This window comes from Malurus melanocephalus, unplaced genomic scaffold (assembly GCF_030028575.1).
Source record: "Malurus melanocephalus ecotype Western Australia unplaced genomic scaffold, MMel_1.1 scaffold_217, whole genome shotgun sequence".
In the NCBI taxonomy this organism is placed as follows: Eukaryota; Metazoa; Chordata; class Aves; order Passeriformes; family Maluridae; genus Malurus; species Malurus melanocephalus.
The window spans coordinates 547,479-567,935 of record NW_026623449.1 but is presented as its reverse complement, the minus strand read 5'-3'; the positions used below and the strand labels follow the sequence as shown (position 1 = coordinate 567,935).

Here is a 20,457-nt window from a genome sequence, read left to right as displayed (position 1 = left end):
GTTTTGTCAATGATGAGTAAGTGGAGAGAAGAAGAAATGATCTGTTTGTCATGGTGAGTGATACAGAGGCGAGAAAGTGCTCCTGAAAGGAGACATCTAAATGCACAAGCTACGTGAAGCACCTTCTTCAGTACCAGCCCTTCCTGCAGCAACAGCTGTCRGCAGTGAACAAGTGGAGGGGAGAGGGAGGGCAGAGAGGAGAAGATGATGTAGGCTCTTGTGTTCCTTTTCAGTTTTGGCGGGAGATTGGTTTTGTTTGGGTGACTCCATGCATGGTTGTAAATGTAATCATGTCCATCTAGCAGTTCTTCATGTTAGATATTTTCCTTTCCTTCTAATACCTAATGCTTCTGAAAGTACGTTTGTTGTTCATAGCATTTTCTGCTTTTATCCTGTTTGCAACTGCAAAGAATATCACAATTTCTAATTGAATCAGATTATTTTTTGTAGCAGGAAATATAATATAACAGCGTAGTTGTCTGTGGATGTTTCTAAATAAAAAACCTGGAGGTGGGRACTAAGATGTCTGTTTATATGCAGTTGAAGTTACTGCTTATAATAAATTGGCTTTTCACATAAAACTTTTCTCTCAAAACTAATTAACTTTTACATTTTCTAAAACTTCTTTGGCAGCCAAGGCAACATGCCTACTGTCTGTTCAGTTCTTTTATTGGGTTGAACTAGAACTAACATTTAGATAGAATACATTTTGACATTTGAATTTGACGTGAATGTTCAGGGGAAACATCCATCCTCCATGGGTGATTCTCTTGTCACCATTATGATGTTGTACTGTAAATATACTTAGTAAATGGGCTTTCAGTAAAACTGGTGATGCGTTTATTGCTTGATCCTGGTCTATTTTTCCTCATAGTATAAAATCACAGCTCCAAGTTACTTGGTCTTTTTTTTTTATTTTGTAATTAAAGTTATTTTTTAGAAGTTAGTTTGTCCTTTTAAGTAGATCAAACTGGGTATTTCTGTGTTACTTCTCAGTGATTGTCTCTGTGCTCAAGGAAATGTTGACTCTAATCTTCTGCTGTAAGAGTAAATAGAAAGAGACATTGTCAATTTGAATGTTTTAAAATGAAATCATTTTGATATCATGATATAGTATCTTTTAATATATCTTGTTTCTCTAGCTAACAAGAACAGTAAAAAGGCTTTTAAAGGAATGTTTAATTCCTTTTAAAGGAATGCTTAAGGCTCTCTGATTGACTGTTCCTCTTGTTAACCCTTGCTCCTGTTGGGAAATGGCTCTGCCATCATCTTGCTGGCTTGTAYCTGAGTGTCCACAGCTGCTTGGTGCTACCTTGGTTGCAGCTTTCTCCTTATGGGAGCTGATTGAAGATATCATGGCCTTTCTGAAGAAGACCACTCACTGGAAAGCCTGAGCTCATTATTAGCAGATCAAGCTAGAGGAAATTATTTCTCCTGTTACTGGCTTCTCTTTGGTGAAGCAATTACAGTAGATTGTAGGTTACTGGACTTCTTACACTAACAGAAATAATGTTTTCTGATTGAGACAAGGTTTTGAGCCTGGGGTTGTTCTGGTGCTATGTGAGAAGAAAAGAGTGGTGGCACCTAATTCGAAGCAGATTCTATTCAGTTTTATGGTCTGTAGGAAATTTCTTCCAGGTTTTTATGAAGTAAAGATACAGATGAAATGTTGATTTGTGTCAATATGTTCTATATAGTATGCAATGCGGAAAATGCAAAATTGATTATTTTTGGTTCAACCATAAATATTAGCATTATGAAGCCAAGCTAGTCTGTGGTTACTATTAGGTTGTGATAAACTAAAATTTATAATTAGTGCAGTGAACTTTGAGGGAGATGCTTTCTTTATRTAAATTGTCTTTTGGTCACCTGAAATACCAATTCTAGCACTCAATACAGGTCGAAGCTTTAGTGATTACAACAGGTCTTGCCAAAATTTTGATGGAATCTGTATGGTTTGAGTTCATGCCTAGTCCTTGTTTTTAAAGTATTTGTAGGTTAGTTTCCATGGCATTTACTGACAGAATACAAGTTTGGAGTTTCTTCTTTACCATGCTCCAGTTAATACAATTAGATGGCATAAATCATACGTTGCATGTGGTAATGGTGATGTTGTGAGCCTTTGTGAACTTCAGAGCAAGTTAAGATTTGGCGCTTGTGAAATGTGTTCGTTCTGGGTCTCAGGGTTTGAATCTATCTAAGTGCAGGACATGCCAGTTTGTGATATTAGTAATTCTAAATTACTATTTATATTTTAAAAGAAATACTTCAGCATCTTGACAGAATTCTGAACATAACTGTCTGTAGCCAGTTTTATAGAATAATTTTCAAATACATAGGTTAGAAATAATTACGTGGTGTTTTATGATTAAATTCTCTTTTATGCAAATTTATTAATTAGTGGGGGAGGAAAAAGAAGGATAGTAGCAATCTGACCCTTAATGTTAAAATCTACCTCAGTAGTTCCCTAAAATAATTTGGATCTGAATTTAGCTGAAGTTTTGTTTATTCTTTGACTAGGGAGCTTATCCTTCCTTGGCTGGGGGGTAAGGCAGAATATTTAATGTTTGTTTCTTGTTCTTTTGGAGGAGGAGGAGCTTGTTCCCCCTTCTCTCAGTGGATGTAGGAAATGCTGTCAGCCTCACACCAAGCTGCCCAGTACAAGCCTTGGACTGGTCCCGTGCAGATCTCGGCTGTGTTGTTGCATGCGGTGATGTTGGTGTGTGAACACGAGCCTCGTGCTTGGCTCAGGGCCGTGGGGACGCTGACAGCAGTGACACTGCTGGCCTGTCTTGCAGGGGCACGCTGAGGACAAGGCTTGGCTCTGCCACCTCCTGCACTAGCCAGCAGAGCTGAGCAGGCACCCGAGGGCAGGAGATGCTCKGCCGCATTAAAGGGTGCTGCATATCCCACCCTGGCATATGTTCTCCATAACCCCCCGTAGGAGTTGTCTGCATCAGCCAGTGCCTCCAGGCTCTGCACTGCTGTGCTGCCATGGAGTCTCTCTCAGATAACCTCTGGTTCTCATCTGGACAATAATTGTTTTAATACTGTGCTGTCGCTTCTATAGCCCTGATCACCAAATTGTTGTTTTGTTTGCTRGTTTTGTTGTTATTTCTCTTTAATGTAACAGCTGTTAATTATCAGCTGCAAGAGTAGTCTTAACAGTTTAACATCAGACACTGAAAATACAGTGGGCCTGCTATATTCCTGCAGGAATCAGCAGGGCACACATTTCCATTCATTTAATTTTCAAACAATTTCATGTTTTCTTTTTGTTTACAGCATTTGAGGAAGCTGTAATTGTTTAGTGAGTTCTCAGTACAGCACTGTTCTTGAAAACAGAGTTTAGACGTTTAAATTCTCCATTTGTTTATGYCCCACTGTTCCAGGGCAGGTTTGTGCATTTCTGAAGTGTGTATATGGTGCTAATTTTTTTAATTGGCATTAAAAAAAACCTTTGAACCTCAGGTTAATACCTGTTTAATCAAAACATCAAATCTTAGCTACAGAGGATCCAAATCTAGTAAATATGTAGTAGGTTTTAGAGTTTCTATTGATGGAAATATTTGGAACCTGATTGGACACAGACCTGAGTAACTTTATTTGGTTCTCCGTGCTTTGAGTGAGGGTTGGACCACTCAGTCTCCGCAGGTGTCTATCAAATGTCGTGATTCCCAGGCATTCAATAGTTTCCAGAAGCTGAAAAATCATTCCAAGATCTTCACTCTTCATTGTTGGATTGTCTTGCAGGATCCAGGCATCAGAATCATCATTAATCCACAGAAGCAGGTGTAGGATTAGATGCTCATTGCCCACATGACRGGGTAGAAAAACTGAGCATGAACTTCCTGGTGCAAACTTTGGCATCTGTTAGAGTAAACAAAATTAGTTATATTTTAAAAGAATGAGTTGCTCATTTTAGTTTGGTTAGTGCCTTTGTTTAAAATCATGTAATTTACCTACAGCTTCTCATATGTTTCTGAGAAACTTTYCCATTATTAAGTGGGGTGGGGATGAAAAAGAGGGGTAATACAGATTAAAAAAAAAAAAAAAAGGCATGTTCCAGGATATTTTTCTGCAAAATATATGTTACTGGGCTCACAAATAATTACATGTATAAATTTCACTTTCACAATTATAATTTTCAATCCTCGCACTATTGTAAGGTATTTTATTGCTAGAATTGTAGTTGATCATCTTAAGTACTGTGTAGCATATCTATGACTGGAGAATCATTTTGAAAATTGTGGTGTAAAAGGTAGGACATAAAATAAGCTACATTTTTGTGATTTAATAGGTATAAGGATCTCTTAAAAATTGGAAAGCCATCTCATCCTATACTTACCTATTTGAATAACTAATAAAAAGACTATCGTTGGAATTTTCTTTTCAAGTCTATAAGTAATTGGTTAGAAATGACGCATGAGAAATTTCTTTCCTGAAGATTTTTTTTTAAGTGTTTTTAACTGAATGGAAAATGTAATTTAAATGAAGTGGTCTTTCAGCATATGTTTATGCCACTTCTAGTGATATTACTCATAGAAAGTCTCCTGTGTGGATCTGTCACAACCTAAGGGAACAAATTATTCTCTTTTAAGAGAGGGGGGAAAACAAATATAGCASTACCTTACAGAACTTCTATTTCACTATTTACTTATTTTTGTCAGGTTTTTTCACCCTTTTGGTTGCATTCTTATGATAGGAGTTTKTTTTCTGTAAAAACAAGCAATTCATTAATCCATTTCAAGTTTGTGGGGATTTGGTCATTACTTTTATTTGTGTGGGTTTTTTTCACTGAGGATGATACATATTGCAGTTAGTAATACAAGTGGAATGAGAGGGTGACCACAGGCCACTTTATCTCAGGATAAAATATAATATGCCTAATGTTTAGCTCACTTTTATTTGCAGATACTTTATTCAGATCTCTTGCTGTAGATGCCCAGCAGTTGCATATGATAGTTGCATATGATAGTTGCATATGATAGTTGCATATGATAGTTGCATATGATAGTTGCATATGATAGTTGCATATGATAGAAATAAACCAGTAATATTTAAAATTATGACTATGAGGAGACCAGAGAAGTCATGGAAGAACCCTAGAGGTCTAAAAAGAGAAAAATATATAATTTAATAACAAGGCATTCAGTCTACTTATGTTGCTCTGCAGACATTTGAATACATCTTCCTACCTTTAAATCTGTCTGAGAAAAGTAACTGAACTATTAAAAGTACTTGTTAAGGTACAGTAAGCTTTGGTTGGTATTTTTGGATTTTTTTTTTTAGTTTCACGTGAAAAATGTTACCTTTTTCTGAAGAATGAGTAAGCTACTCTTAACTCTCTTGTTTCAGGTTTTTTTCCTGGTTTTTTTGTTCTGTTGCTATAAATCTTTTTATACTGTAATGCTACTGTTCCTACATAGGGGATTCATAGATTATGCTGGAAACACTAAACTTGTACCTCAGTTTTACAACCTTATTTTCCAATGAATAAAAATATTTTCCTTGATAGGCAGAATAGAACACTTCTTGATTAGTGTCAGCTTTGAATAGTTATAAACTACATCACAGGAAAATAACAAAGCAAACTGGTTTTTTTTCTGTATGAAAAAAGGAAGCAAAAAACCCCCAGCAAATGGGTACTTTAAAAATTATAAGCAAACTGTCGTGAATAAATTTTCAGAAGTTCTTTTCAAAATATAGAAGTATATAATTATGATTGGGTCTTCATGAAGCACTTCCCCACTCATTTGTCTTGAGTGTGTTGAAATGGAGAATAAACTTAGTAGGTGAATGTATCTTCTGTAAACTAAAACGGGCAGCTGATTTTTTTAGGTGAATTCCAAATCAAAGCAAACTAAGAAGACACGACATGGCTAGAAAGATGTGGTCACATTTTTTCTTAGTATTTAATACCTCAAAGAATTTTTCCTGCCAGCCTTTATTCTGATTCCAGAATTTTTAATTTGCTTTGAGTTTCTCTATATGGAAAACSTGGGTACTTCAGAGTTCAGCAAGCTGTGCCAAGAAGTGTCTGTAGGTTAAAAATATTTAATATGAAGTCTCCAGATACAGCCTCACTCTTATGAGGGATGGGGAGGGAACAGAGAGGAGCAGCAGCAGAGGATCTGTTATTCCCTCATTGTATGCAAAGTCTTTCTACAYTGCATTGCCCAACCCTAATAGAAGGGATATAGGTGACTCCAGCTTCCCCTCCTGGATCTGTGCTGAGAAGAGGGTTGGGCTATCAGGGAGAGACTAAGATCGGTGGGATTGTAGGACAGCACAGAGGGGAAACAGAATAAAGCCCATCTCTGGCCAAAGCTGCAGGTCAGAATTTTGCATGAATCAGGGCTGTGGAGGCRGCACGGCAGCCGTGGCCTCCCCATTGCCCAGAGTGAGCATTAAAGAAAATGACAGTTGCTGGAGGTGCCGTTCTCCGAGAGGCATTTTCCTCCATATGCTGTGGTCTTGTCCAGTTACGCTCCACTCTGGGGACAAAGTCTCTGTGAGAGTTAATGTGACCCTAAGCTCCAGCCTTTGGTCTGGATTAACTAACTGTGTTTTAGACACAGCAGTTGCTGCATCTCGTGTTGCTCATTCTAACAGATAAAAATGATTCCCAGGAGCCATTATAGCCCTGGAATGCCTTGTTCTTGTAGCTTTTCTAGGTAATTTTAAATTGACTGTTCACATGTAATGCTCCTTAATACAATGTTATTTGATTRTATCTGAATGCTCTATGAACTTCACTAACAAATAAATTGGTTGAGAGATCTGTATTCACTCAAGAACCTGATGGACTCTTCTTAATGGATCATTTGTTTTCTTACATGTCCTATGTCCACTGGAAGGGTGGTGTGGGTATGTCAGTGCATGCAATAGGGAAATGTTTCGGTTTAAAAATTAAACAGGCTTTAGTCATTAAATAGGCTTTAGACATGAATTTTTCCCTTATTTTATAGTTGGTGACAATGCCAAATATAGGTAGTACTAGCAAGGTCTAGGTCTTTCTTTATGGGCAGGAATATTTTTTTAGAGTGTCTTGTTTCTACCACCTTGGGATTTGATAATGCTTCAACTTGAGTTACTGTGCCTGAACATGAACTACCAGGTTCCAGGATTTTACCCTTTGCCTCTGATATTTCTAAAAASAGCCAGGATAGATCTTACCTCTTGTGAGAACTGTATGGCTGGAAATGGACTGGGTGGAGCACCAGCTTTCCCCATGTGCTCTCACTGCAGGGCTTTCTGCTTGGCTGAGCTGAGAAGCTGCTGGCAGGACAGTGTTGGTGACAGCCTTCTGCTCTGGAACTTGCAGATTCCTTTGGTCTKCTGTGTTTCATGGTGTTGGGTCAAGCTTGTTGTCTTCATCAAGTGCTKGAGAACTGTGAGGGACAGGGGTTGAAACAGGCTCTTTATTGAGCCCTTCAGTGGGGAACAGTTTTCATAGGCTCTTTGGGGACCATCATCATCTTTTTGGACTGTGCAATGTTTTTAACTTGCAGCTAGGTGATTTAATTTCAAGATTGTCTGGAAAGGTATGAAATGTGAGTGTTTAACATCACCTAGTGTTTCTCTTCTTTATGAAGCCTGACTAGCAAAATCRGTTGTGTTTCTTTGTCTCCCTGTGCTTCCCTCCTGGGTAAAAAGAGGTTAGGTAAAATCCTGCCAGCGTTTGGCTATTTTTTTTTTAATGCATGTACAGTTTTTTCCCCGTTCACTGGGTTCACTGGGATAATTTAATTGTGTAAAACTGCATGATGGCTGGCACGGTTGGCCTTGAAATTATAAAGTATGTTCATAAAGAGGGTGCCCATTTCCATGCCTGTTATATTTTAGGAAAGAACTAAAGGGCTTTCATTTCCTATGTCAGTCCTGAAATCTTTTTTATTCCCTCCTTTCTTCTAGTGTTAATTGATTATAGATAGGTAATTTTGAACATATTTGAATACAACCATTTTTCATTTATACTGCTTAGAATTACTTTAATACTGTTGCATGGTAATCACATAAAATGTGCTGCTTTCAAGTTAAACTTGTCCTCTTGCATTAAGGTAATGTTGATTTCACAACGTTATCCATATTGTCACAATTTCTCTCCTTGGCATTGCTGCAGCAAGGAGATGAGCAGTAGCTAAATTTTCTCTGAAGTTCCTACTCTACTACAGTGTTTTAAGTAAAAATAAATTACTTGACTGCTTTTTAGTTGGATGGTTAACTTGGAAGTAGATTTTGGACCTGAAGCTCAGATTTTAAAGCTCTGTGCAAGAGCAGAAAGGAGCTTCAACTCCAGCTGCTTTATGAGCAATGACAGCACTGGTTTTCTGAAACTGTCAATGGCAGTGGTGGGGGCAGTCACAGGTGACTGTCACCTTCAGTCTTGAGACATGCCACCCTAGGTCTTCCACTTTTCACTGCAGACGGGGGACGTGTATTTCTTCTGGGGATGAACCCACAGCACCAGTTTTGTTTTGATAACAGCATCTGGCACTAGATTGATTTAACAGGCTCTGAGGTTTGCTCTTTTCAGATATGCGCTTGTACGGCAGCTTCTGTGCAGCTCTGACATGGCCACACGCTACTGTTGTTTTTTCTGCCTCCTAGCACCACGTGTGAAGCTAAAGCTCTTTGACACCTGCCATTTGGACCCTTTTCTTACTGAAAAATGTCATCGTTTTCAGACAAGATGAAGACAGATATCTGATCATTCTTCCCTTTGCAGGGATGTGCTGAGGGCATGGTTCATACACAGCTGAATAAAGGATTCCAGACAGTTAGTTTTATTAGTTTAGTATGGTAACTAGTTCTTGATTTGGGAGTTCATAGAGTATTATCTAATAGAAAGCAAATTAAAGCGTGGTAACTGATTGTTATGTTTGCAAAAATTCTTAAGCCTCTTTCATTGTGCTGCAAGTAGCAATTGTCTTACTGCTATATTGGCAGGAAATATCACATCACTTTTTTCTCTGGGAAGCAATGATGGTAGTTGAGGAACTGAAATCAGAAAATTTTGAGCTCGTCCAGTTCTGTATTCAGAGAAAGTTTTTGAGGGATATATATTCTGCTTTCATCCAAATCTGAAAATAGAACTGGGCTGCATTTTCATAAGTAATAACATTTCCAAAAGGAGAAGCTTTTAAATACTATGCTCCAAATGCTTCCCCTGTATTCTTAAAACTGTTTTAAGTTAGCAGATAAGCAATCAGGTTACCTGACTCAGAACTTAATTGTCCTTACATTTGAAATATCCTTCAATTACATTTGATTGCAGACAAAGCACTTTCAGAATGAAAACAACACACCAGCCTTCTTATAGACTTCAAAGCAGTAAAAGACAAAAATGCTGGGCTTTTTAGCCCCAATATTTTCAGCTTCCAGAGGGGTGGGTGATACTTGGAAACAGGCTAATTCAATAATTAAATTTTTTTACATACTTAGTAATCTTTTMGTCTTTTTCACACTTTTCTTCTGAGATTTAGATGTTGGTCTTTTTAATTAAACTGTCATTTATTATAATCCTTTAAATTTCTTGTAAACAGACATTGAGGGATTCTTGCATTTTATCTGTTCTTGAAAGACTATAATTTGGTATTTCAATCATTAAATTTTGCATGTTGTTCCTCATTTGAAAGAGTGTACTTTGATTCTGTAGGGAAGTTTAGCTTTGCATAAGCAAACTGGAAAAAGTGGAAAACGGGGTCTTAGAATGATACTAAGTGTTTTTTTAAGATAAGTAATTTTTAATGATCTGAAGCAACAATACCAACACTGATTAGAGTATCTTGCCAAAGATGGATTGAAACAGGCCTAATTCTTTTCTCTTGAGCAGGTTCTAAAGATCTATACTATCTACCAAGAAAGCCGTCAGCTTAACTGGTGCTAAGTATCATTTATGGCTGAGCAGGAGARAAATAATCCCTAATGAAAGGATGATTGCCTTGAACTTCTGTCATTTCAGCRGCTGTTTGATAAGGTGCTTATTTATTGTCCCTGCTGTAGGGTCAGCAAGCTGTTTCAAAAGTAGGATTTGTAACTGAAAGAGGTGGTGTTATTCTGWGTTGTAATCTGCTGCAAAACGGAATCCCTGGTATGAAATCATGTAGGAATTCTTACTTTTCAGAGTTGATTGAGTTGGTCAAGTGCAGTAATTCCTTTCTTCTTTACAAGGCATAATTTCTAGYAAGTTTTGTAAAATACACAACAAACTCATTCATAAATGGGTAGAAATATGGACTTTTTTTTGTTCTGACTTCAAAATGTTGTAAGCAGAATTTCACCTAATATTTTCTATGGAAACTTACAGAATGCAGCTGAGCAGCCATAGGGTGTCTGTATCGCTGCTTATCATTTGGTGTTGTCTGCAAAGACTTTCTGGGGTTGATTTCTTGTGTGCTTGAGCACTCTGAAGCAGGAACTTAAAAACTTATGGTATCCCTCCTGCATCTAATTGAAAGGCTGCAGCTGTGAGCCATGATGAGCTTTGTTGTAGTACTTTTGCTAAAGAGGACCATAACAGCTTATATCTAATTGGACTGATTTTGAAAGGTGGAYGGTCATATAAGCAAAACTTTTACGACATGCAGTGACCAAAAGTTTTAAGTAAAGCAAAAATGAAAATTAGATGAAAATTCTTTTCCTATCTATTTCAGTATTAAATATATTTTACAATTAAAGTATCTCCCTGGTTCTATATATTGTTAACATTAAAAGCTAATTCTTTATATTATTTTTAAAACTCAGATGAGTTGTATGCTTTTTGCTTTGATTCTATTGAATAATGTATTGCTTTCTAGTATAATCTTTTCTTGTGATCCTGGCATCTTCYTTTCCTATACCACTACTTTATTTGAGATGGGGTTTTGAATTTTATCTCAYCTATTAGAATGGACAGGCTTTTAAAAATCTCTTTGGCCTTTTTATTCATTGAGCACATTATTCAGTGTATACCCGAACTTTTAAATCTTGTATTTCCTTGACTTATGTTCCTCAAATGAAGAAGAGCAATGGCATAGCTGTGTCAGAGCCAGGGTCTGTCAATCCTGGTGTCCTGTTGTTCCTGTGGTGACATTGTGTGGCTGCACAAATCATGGCACAGCCTGTGCTGGGCTGGAGGCTCCAGCTGGCCACAGTCACATCGCAGTAGAAGGAGCTGTGCTGTGCACAGTACAGGGGTGCTGGAGTGTTCATGTACCCAAACATGAGTTGCTACGAAGGCCAGGTAACTCTGCCTTTGATAGTGGGGAGGAGCTGAAGGGGCTGTGCAAGTGCTTCTGCCCTGGGTAGTGCCCTGCTTGACAGCAGAAAGAGCAAGACAAGTCAAACTGCAAATGAATGGGTTATTTCTGTTTTCTATGAAGAGCTTGTCTGACCTCCGCTAGGTGGTTTTCATTGGTCATTAAAAATGGGTGTATAGGGAGGTATATAACAAAGAKGCAGGCATCCTGTTTCTATAGTGTAACTCTCAACCCTTTTGGGCGTTAGGCTCTTCTGGAACTAGCTGTGACTTCTGTGTTTTCCAATGGCCCAATGGATTTCTCACTCATGAAGAGCCCAATCTTCTTTTGAAGATTGCTTAATTACATCTTTCGTGCCCCTTCTTAGCTGTTTTTTCATCATAACGTCTCTCAGCATAATTAAAGCTTTATGCTATTCCAGTTGAGCATGTTGAACAATGTTCTTTTTTAGAAAATATTTTGTCATCTAATTTAATTTTTTTTTCTGTCCTGGCTGATTCATAAGCCAATTATTTTAGTAAATAACACAGAATAAACCTTTGACTCTTTTTTACCATTACACTTGGTGGGAGCCTCTGGCTTTTGTAGCCACAAGTTTATGAACAGCATATTTATCAATATGTAAAAAATTGAGTTACTGGAATTAGCCACAATTACTAAACTATGTGAAGGGAGTTSCTTTGCCAGATCATCATTTTATGGCCAAACATGAATATCTTGGCCTATTTTAAGGTTGACATACCCTTATCTTTTAGAGTGACCATGATTTTCTTCCAAGTAATAAACACCAGACTCTTCTTTTTACTGGTATTATTTCTTAAAATGTTGTTTTAAATGATTTAAGCTGTAAATCAGGGATTTGGGGATTGTAGGACCAGCAAGTTATGTAAAGTTGGAGAAAGTTGCTTTTGGTTTCTCTGTAGGTTATTWATTCAGTGTTCCATTTGATTGCAGGGAAATTACCTCAAAGTGATGTAAGAGTCTGAAATGCTGGTAAGGTTCTTGAAGATGTCAGGAAGGTGCATTCATCTTTAAACACACAAACGTTTAGCCTGATATATCTTTTCTTTGTTATACACACATTAGATTTTTTTACCTAGCTTTTCAATGAAAACTTGCTACCTAAGAAACTTGCAAGTTTTAAGCGTTGTTATTTAGTTAAACAACTGGTTTTGACTAGCTGGTTACATGTAATGTTTATGTATTTTTCTACATATGTAATAGCTTGAATTTAAAAAAGAGTAAATTGTAAGTATTCTTAGATTTTTTTTACCTTTTACAAGGAAGGCTTTTTTTTCTGTAGAAATTAGGATATTGAAATTCTGAATGATTTCAAAATCAAATCATGTTTTCAGACCAAATATGTAATGCTTATTTAAGCTGAATAAGAAAACACCTTGCTTTACTAAATGTTAAAAGGCTCCTTAATGTATTTCGAAGATAGTTTATATGGTCTCTAGCATGAAGCTGAGTGCCCACCAGGTGGTGCTGGTGGAATATATTTAATGTTGCCTTAGCTATATAAAATGTATCTTAACTGCGTATGAGATTAGTGCAGTATRAAAAACTTAGTTTATGTGCAACAAGCCAGTTTGTACAATTGAAAAGAGTAGTGGCTTTGTGATTTGAGCTTTTTTAATTTTTAAAAGTTTGATATAGATGCTGATGAAAAAACCCTTATCTGTAGGATGGTTCATGTGGGAAGCACGGTATGGAAGCACAGTCCCAGATCCTTTACATCTTTTTCATTAATTCAAAGAGAAGCTTATTAAACTTGTCCATTCATGTACTAGAATTATATAATAACATAACCACATGCTTGTTTACCTACTACATACTGACTTAAAAAGCAAAATAACTTTTCAATAAAACTGTTTTAGCTGTTCAGATTTGGTCAGAATCTKTCCTCCTAAGGAATGCATCGTAATAAGGGCCTCATTAGGGCTGGGGGGAGCCCAGTTTTTTGGTTTCATGTATTATGTGACTTAAAAGTCAAAATAGAAGCAAATTATGAAGATACACAATATTTTAATGGAATTTCAGGACCTCTTACGAAGCTTTTCTTTTGATTCTCTTGGAAATTAWATCCATTATAGAAATGGGAAGGGAAGATGGAAGAACAGTAGGGACCATGGTAGTTTGGAGGAAATTTCTGTTGCCTAGTCATTTAAGTAGGTTTGGTTTTGTCTTCGTATGTCTTTACATAAAATACATATACATTATTTAAAAGGCATGATGTAAAGCATTTAACAATGTTAAATTAGCTTAAATTGTCTGTAAAGCCATTCCTCGTTTCAAGAGAATGATGAGAATTTGGAAAACATACCAGCTGTCAGTGAACCAAAGTGACTGTCGCCTGTCTAGTCAAAAAGTAAAATCCAGAACTGCAGGCAATCCCTAAAGCTATTTTGCTTGTTACCTTAGTATTTTGGCCAAGTGAAATGTTTTAGCATTCTATGTGCCATTGCCTCATTAGTAACCTCCTCACTGTAGCAGTATCAAACCATAAAATAACCACTAATAGTTCTGTAAATGTTTGGTTGACTATTGTTGAGTGAACCAGAGGACAGTTTCTTTGGAGTGTGTGGCTTTATGCTTTTAGTCTGGGTAACAAATTTATTTAACATCTGGGTTTTGCTGTCTTGGGCAGAGCAGTGTGGGCTTCTACATGAGTGGAAATTCTTCCTTCCCTTTTCCGTGTCTGCTACACCGAATACTTCATAGAATAACTGCATGCATATACAGAACCATCTCGGAGTGGATCTCAAGTATCCAGTGCTGCTTCTGAGAGTGCTTTTTATGTCTTGTTCTCCTTCTTGAGATTATTTTTTTACTTGGCTTCCCACCTTCTCTGCACCCTTGTATATAAATGKTTTTTTTTTGTAGAGGAAAGGAAATGTGCTTTTTTCAAATGTTTTTCTCCTGTCCTGAGTTTTAATTTTGTCTATTTTAGCAAGGGATTTTTGTACTGCCTACCTTGAAATTTGGGATGAGTCACAAATTACCATAGAATGACATATTAGTGCAATCCTTCTGCTTGTGCAAATTATCAGTGTAGTATTAATGAGAAACGTTATAATCTCAGGTGTGTTAAAATTCCTATTGAGGTTAYATCAGCTTTTCCACTGCAGAAAATATTAGGAGAGGATCAAGCAACAAGCTGTGTGCAGTAGTACAGCTTATAGTACAGCACTGTAAAAATGTGAGGAAAATGCCGGTTTGTTGTTTTGTTGTTTTTTAAAAAATGTATTGTGTTATCAGTGTATTAAATTTAAAAATTGCATGAGGGCTAACTTTTGGGATCTGTTAGAATATGAGGATTGAAGAGTGATTAGTCAAAAGCTGTTAGAAGTGTGGACTCATGTGTGGTTTTTTGGAAGCAATATCCAGAAAGGGAGTGCTTGCCAGATGCTGCCTTTATAAGGTGTGAACAGGTTAAGAAATACGTTCTGCTGCATTGTTCTTTAAATTACTTGTTCATCAGAGAAATCAGTTTTATGAGTCTTCTGTCAACATCTTTATGTTCAGCAGTTAGGTTTTTGTGATACGATCTTACTTCTGAACGCTGCGATGGGAATGTTTTATGAATGTCATTTATAGTGAAGGAGTGCTCATAATACTGAATCTTTTTAAAGATCATGTAAATAGTTTCATTTTCACTTGGCCTGTTCACCTGGTCTGAGGATATTTTTGTTCTGTTAAATTGCTTGTTCGAATGAGTCTGGAGTTACACTAATTTTGTAGATAACAGGATTTTATTCTCTGTATTTACTGAAAGATCCAGTCTGTCTGTACTATTGAAATGCTCTTCAGAGTTTTGGAGAACTTTAAAATCTGACTTGTGTGTGCAGCACTCCACCAAATTCCAGTTTTGATTGGGGAAGAAGGTAATCTGTAAAAACAACAGTAAAACATTCTTACCTTATTGCATTTTATACTATTTACTGTTACCATGCTTGGAACATTGAATAGGAATATTTTTTTTTCTCTGAGCTAGTCTCCAACTTTTTCTAAAAGAAGGAGCTTCTACGTATCAGTTTCTTTATTTAAAAATTTGACCTACTAAATGTTCTTAAAAGGGAAATTTATAGTCCAGTTTTAAAAATATAAAGCAAAGTTCTGTTCTTTTGCTGAAAGAATCTGTTTCTCAAGGACTGTGGTTTCTCGCCTTATGGTAAAGATTAGCTTGTACTAAAAGTGGAATAGTAAAAGTAAAAATAGTTCTGAAATTGATAGTATTAACCTCCAGTGCAGTAGCTGTATGATGCCGTAATTATCAACCTGAAATTCCAGTTCTRTAGAAGTTATTTGAAGAAATATACTGTTGATTCAGTGGTGTCAGAATTTCACAGCTGAAAATAAACTTACGCTGTGAATACTTGATTGCTGTTTTCTCTTGAGTGGAACTAGAGCACTTGAGGGGTTTTTAATTATGTGTTTGATTTGAATTGCTGAGTTTATCATCATTACTGAATGAGTTTGAGGTGTATGGTAGATACATGAACTGTAGTTTAAGTTCCTGAAGACAAGCAGTCTGTTTTTCTTTGGGGAAGGCAGCGGGAGCTGGAAGAAGACGATACTGAATGCCGCTGAGAAGGGAGCTCAGCTCTGTGGCTGAGTCTGTATCAAGTTGGGGCTTTCTGAATGTTTTAGGGCAGCTGGCTTGAGACAATGTGTGCCTGTGCTTCTGACTTGGATTCATGCAGTAGTTAAATGTTAGACTTTAGAATGTAGGTGTTTTTAATGAAATTGTCAGGTTGGTTTTGTTTTGTTTATGGAAGCTGGTTTGCCTATTTACTTCTGGCAACACTTAYTTCTTGTGTTCATTTTCTCCCTTGTAAAGATTGATACAGGGACTCATGTCATGCATAATGTGTATTTATAGTACGGCCAAAATTGATAAAGAATAGATGTTGCAGGTCAGGGAGGGGTGATTTGGCTTAAATGGAGATTTTCTTTTGTACTGTCCTACCTTTGTAAGTATTTGGTTTATTCAAAAGGTGAAGCTTTTAAAAATTCTAAATATTCACTGAAGTCACTTGCACAGTCTTTCACTTGTGTCATTCAGTTGTGTGCTGTTTTACATATTTGCCATTTTATTTTTCAGCATTGTCAGTGAAGCAGGAGCATCGATCTACAGTGTCAGTCCAGAAGCAACCAAGGAAATGCCAGACCTAGACCCTAACGTAAGAAGTGCAGGTATGAGCAATATTTATTTTTTCACATTTCAGTGTGGAGCTCAAGTCTTAGTTCTCAAACTGTATTGTTTCTAATATTTAATAAAATAATAGTCARAAGTAGAAAACAGTTTTGGATATTTTGTTTCTAAACCTTAATTCTTCTGTCATTTCACATTTGAAGTCCTAGGTGTGCAAATGCATGACATAATCTTCTACTAATGCCTGTAATGTAAAGGTCCTTGTGGGCCTCTTCCTTCACAGGCTGGTTCCTAATACAGGAGAATTTATAGCGATGAATATAACCAATGGATTGCATGAACTTTCATAGTCGAACATGTCCATGCCCACAAGTGCTTGACCTTCCCTCTAGTCCCTATGTGTACACAAATGTCTCCAGCAATAATTAAACCATTCAAGGGCTAGAAAAACAACGTAAAACTAGAACAGATAATTTAAACGTGTGCATTTGTTATGATCACTGGAGTCTTCGTGTAGCTGAATATAGTTTTCAAGAAATACTGTTTAGTTTTTGTTTTTAAAATGTTACTTCAGCATAAATGTCACTAAGGTATAACACAGCAATTAGAAATTGTGCAAGAGTTGCCACTATTATAATTTTCAGTGTTTGGTTAAAGAGTAGTGTTTAAAGATCAAATTCCTAGCAGCTCCATCCATGTCCAAATTTTACTCATGGATTTGTTTTATTCAGAGACAGACGTAAGGGCAGGTTTGAGGTTATTCTTGTATTACTTCACTTATGTATTTTTAATTGCAKGTCTTATCTGTATTTGTTTTTATCTTCTTCAGGGTTTTTTATTCTTATTTTTTCTGCAATTTGTCATAAGCAAATATAGCATATTGGAAAATGAAGCAGCACTTGTGTATAAAACTTTTCCAGTCAAAATTATAGTGTTCTTAAATTCAATGTTTTTCTAGCAGGTTACTGGCTTGGAAGTCCTTTGGAGGGTATAGATCAGCAGAAAAGAATTTTGATGTGGTATTGAGGGGTAAAACTTTATGGAATTCTGCATGTTTCTCTTTCCTCTTGTTTCCACAACGGGGAAAGTGTTAACTCGATGTTTCAAGTGAATGTTTTTTTGCGAATATTCTTGGAAAGTCTATGTCAGCCCTTCCATTTGCAGGACAGGTCTCTTGCTTCTTTTTGCTTGACTCTCTTTTCCCTGTTTGTGAGCAGACTCCATTGTGATTATTTCTTCCGTGGGCCACAAAGGTTTTAAATGTGTCATATTATGGCCASAGCATATATTAGGCATGTGACATTTCTGTATTTGTGACAGATAGCACTAGCTTTCCCTTGGGCCAACGTTTTTTATGTTGCTGATGTATTAAATGTAGGCTTAAAGTTGATGTAAATGAACAACAAACACTGAAAAGGAGAAAATCTATTAACTTTACTCCTTTCCAGATGTACATGTTTTTAATTTTCTCCAAAATTAATTTTTCAGCRTTTCAAACACTTCTATTTAGTGTTGTGCAACAAATATAGTAAAATAAAATAAATTTTTTAATACATGATCAATTTCAATATTAATTACCTAGAGTTCATAATTGCTCCATTATTACTAGGATTTTCTTCAGGATTAATTTAATTGCTGTTACATCTGGTTTTAAAAGCGTCAGCAATTTTCACATGCCACAGCAGTACCACAGAGTGGATATAAATTGAAAAAGRGTAGAACAGAAATTGCAAAATAATTGCCTAGTTCCATGGATGTTGGCTATTGTGAAACTGACAGCTAGAACTATGTTACAATCRAGGTATTCTAGAAGTTTTAGACTTCATTTCTGACATCTTTTGGTGTCGATTTGYAATTAGCTGTGCTAAAGCTATGGCTGTTTTCTTAAAGTTGAATGTAAAAATGGGACATAACATTAGAGAGAAACATTAACTGATGTCTGAGGTTTTTGCAGACATTTTTCTTGACTAGCTTACTTGTGTAGTTTCAATTTTCCTTTAATTTGCAACAAACAGAAAAGTGACATTGTGTCAAAGCTGACTTGCTTTTTATTTTAATTGTTGTGTTACATCATGTCAGATTCTGCATTTACACGATAGCATTTAGTACATTAAAGGAAACTGACAGCTGCATGATGAAGTGTGACATTTATAGTTAAAACAAAAGGTACAGCTGACGTGAGATATCTGTGATCTTAACGCTGTTTGCCACTTTAACATTTTTCTCAGCCCAAACTTTATAGAAGGTTTTTTGAATTACACAGATAGGCCTATGTTTGTGCATTGGGTGCATAAATGTGAAATATTAAATAGTACATGTTATATGAGAACTTTCACATCTTGTGATATGATCTCAAATATTTGTGGTCATGTTTAGCAAATGTTTGTAGTCAGTTTTCGATTTATAAAGAGGAAAAATCAGCTTATTAATTTCTYCTTGGCTGAGTGTTCTGTATAGGGGGAAACTCAGCAACCTTCTGCATTTTTTGGGGTGCTAATTAAAGGGTTGAACTAGTTATTTATTTTTTTCCCTTTGAGCTATATTTGAAGGTCATGGGTGACACAGGTTTGTAATAAATGATTGAGAAGGATTTTTTTTTTCAACTAATGGTGTATTTGCAAACCATAGTGGAAAGTCTTTATAGTTATCCATTCACCACTTTTAGCCAATATTGCACTTGCTTGGAAGAAAAAGAAAAAAAAACCTCAAATAATTTGCTGTTATCTACAGTACAGAGAATGAAATAGGGTCTCTCCAACTTTAGGATTGTCCTGAATATTTTATGAAAGTGCAGAAGCTTCTGTAGTGCTACTCCAATTCCTATAAGATCTTGTGGAGTGGGACTCAGCCAAGTAGATAGTGAAGAACTTGATGAAACCTAGTTACTTGTGTTTGAGTAGAGTGAGAAGGCATATATCCCCTTCTGACAGTCATTGTAGGATTAATGAGCAGAACAGCTATTTCTCAGCCTCACAGAATTAAGAGATAAGAGGCTTATAGGCCAGAGCAATAAAAGGATTTCCTACTTGATAGGCTGAGGAAGTTCAGCTGCAGCAGATTAGGAGRGTTCTGCCTAGAGAGCAAGCCACTGGAGTTCAGTAATGGGGGGTTTTGGATGAACCTGCGATAGGGTTGCAGTCTGACAGAGAAGGGAGTGCAATATTTTCTGAGATTCTCCTTCTCGAAAGCTGTGCCTAAGAACATTTAAGATTTGGGGTAGGAGGTTTTGTAGGGGAGAATGGACACCATGAAGAGAATACTTTACAAKCAGGAAATGTTGATCACCTTTGTGAAGATTATTAATTTGAGCCCTACCAAGGCTCTGTGACTGCCAGCTCTTCAGGTTGTAATGAGGGAGCTGTGAGGATGGCTGGATAACTGCAGTTCTATTTCTGCCGTGGCATGTGTCCTCTGGCCACCCTCTTGAAGAAGTAGTTAAATGTTTCATTTGGTGGAGTTCTCATAAAGCTGTCAAATTCTTATGTTTTTGTTGGGGTTTTTCCTTTCTTTTTTTTCCCCTTTTATTTAATTATTTTCTGACCTAGCATCAGTACACCACTTCATGTTTAACCTTTGGTTAGTTTTTATTCATTACAGCTTCAAGTAAGAGTTATGCACTTGAACTTACCTATAGAATCTTCTGGATTGCTGTGGGTCTCTGTGATTGAGATTTACTTGTGTCTTTTTTCAGTGCAAATCCTGGATGCAAGTTTCCCGTACAAGCAGTTTTAAGTAAAAGTTTACTGGGCATGGTATTTTGCCTTGCACATTTAACAGTCACTCAATTGCCATTAGTTACCTTTCCTTGACAGAGCACATGAGATGACTGTCTTGGTGTGGTATTCATTGTATTAGAGAAAGTTAAACTCAGTGGTGACAGACATTCCTCACTCAGGCAAATGGCCTCTGTGACGATCAGTGCCAACCTGGGTTTGGTTGCTGTTACTGGGCCTGTGAACCCTGAAATTCAGTGATTTTCCAAATGTTGGTATCTGCTTTTCTTCCATCCTGTCCTATGTAGTTTTGCCTAAGATTTTGTTTTGCTGTGCAGAGCTT

At 36.7% G+C, this 20,457-nt stretch overlaps 1 protein-coding gene across 7 annotated transcripts in view; it reads left to right on the top strand.

The window, feature by feature from the left end:
• The window catches only part of SRBD1 (S1 RNA binding domain 1), a 125,933-nt gene that overhangs the window by 46,154 nt on the left and 59,322 nt on the right, over positions 1-20,457 (top strand). For all 7 annotated transcript variants that reach the window (XM_057374143.1, XM_057374141.1, XM_057374142.1 and 4 more), the window contains one exon: positions 16,351-16,442. In XM_057374143.1, coding sequence (XP_057230126.1) covers positions 16,351-16,442 — 92 coding nt within the window. The remainder of the gene's footprint in view (positions 1-16,350; positions 16,443-20,457) is intronic.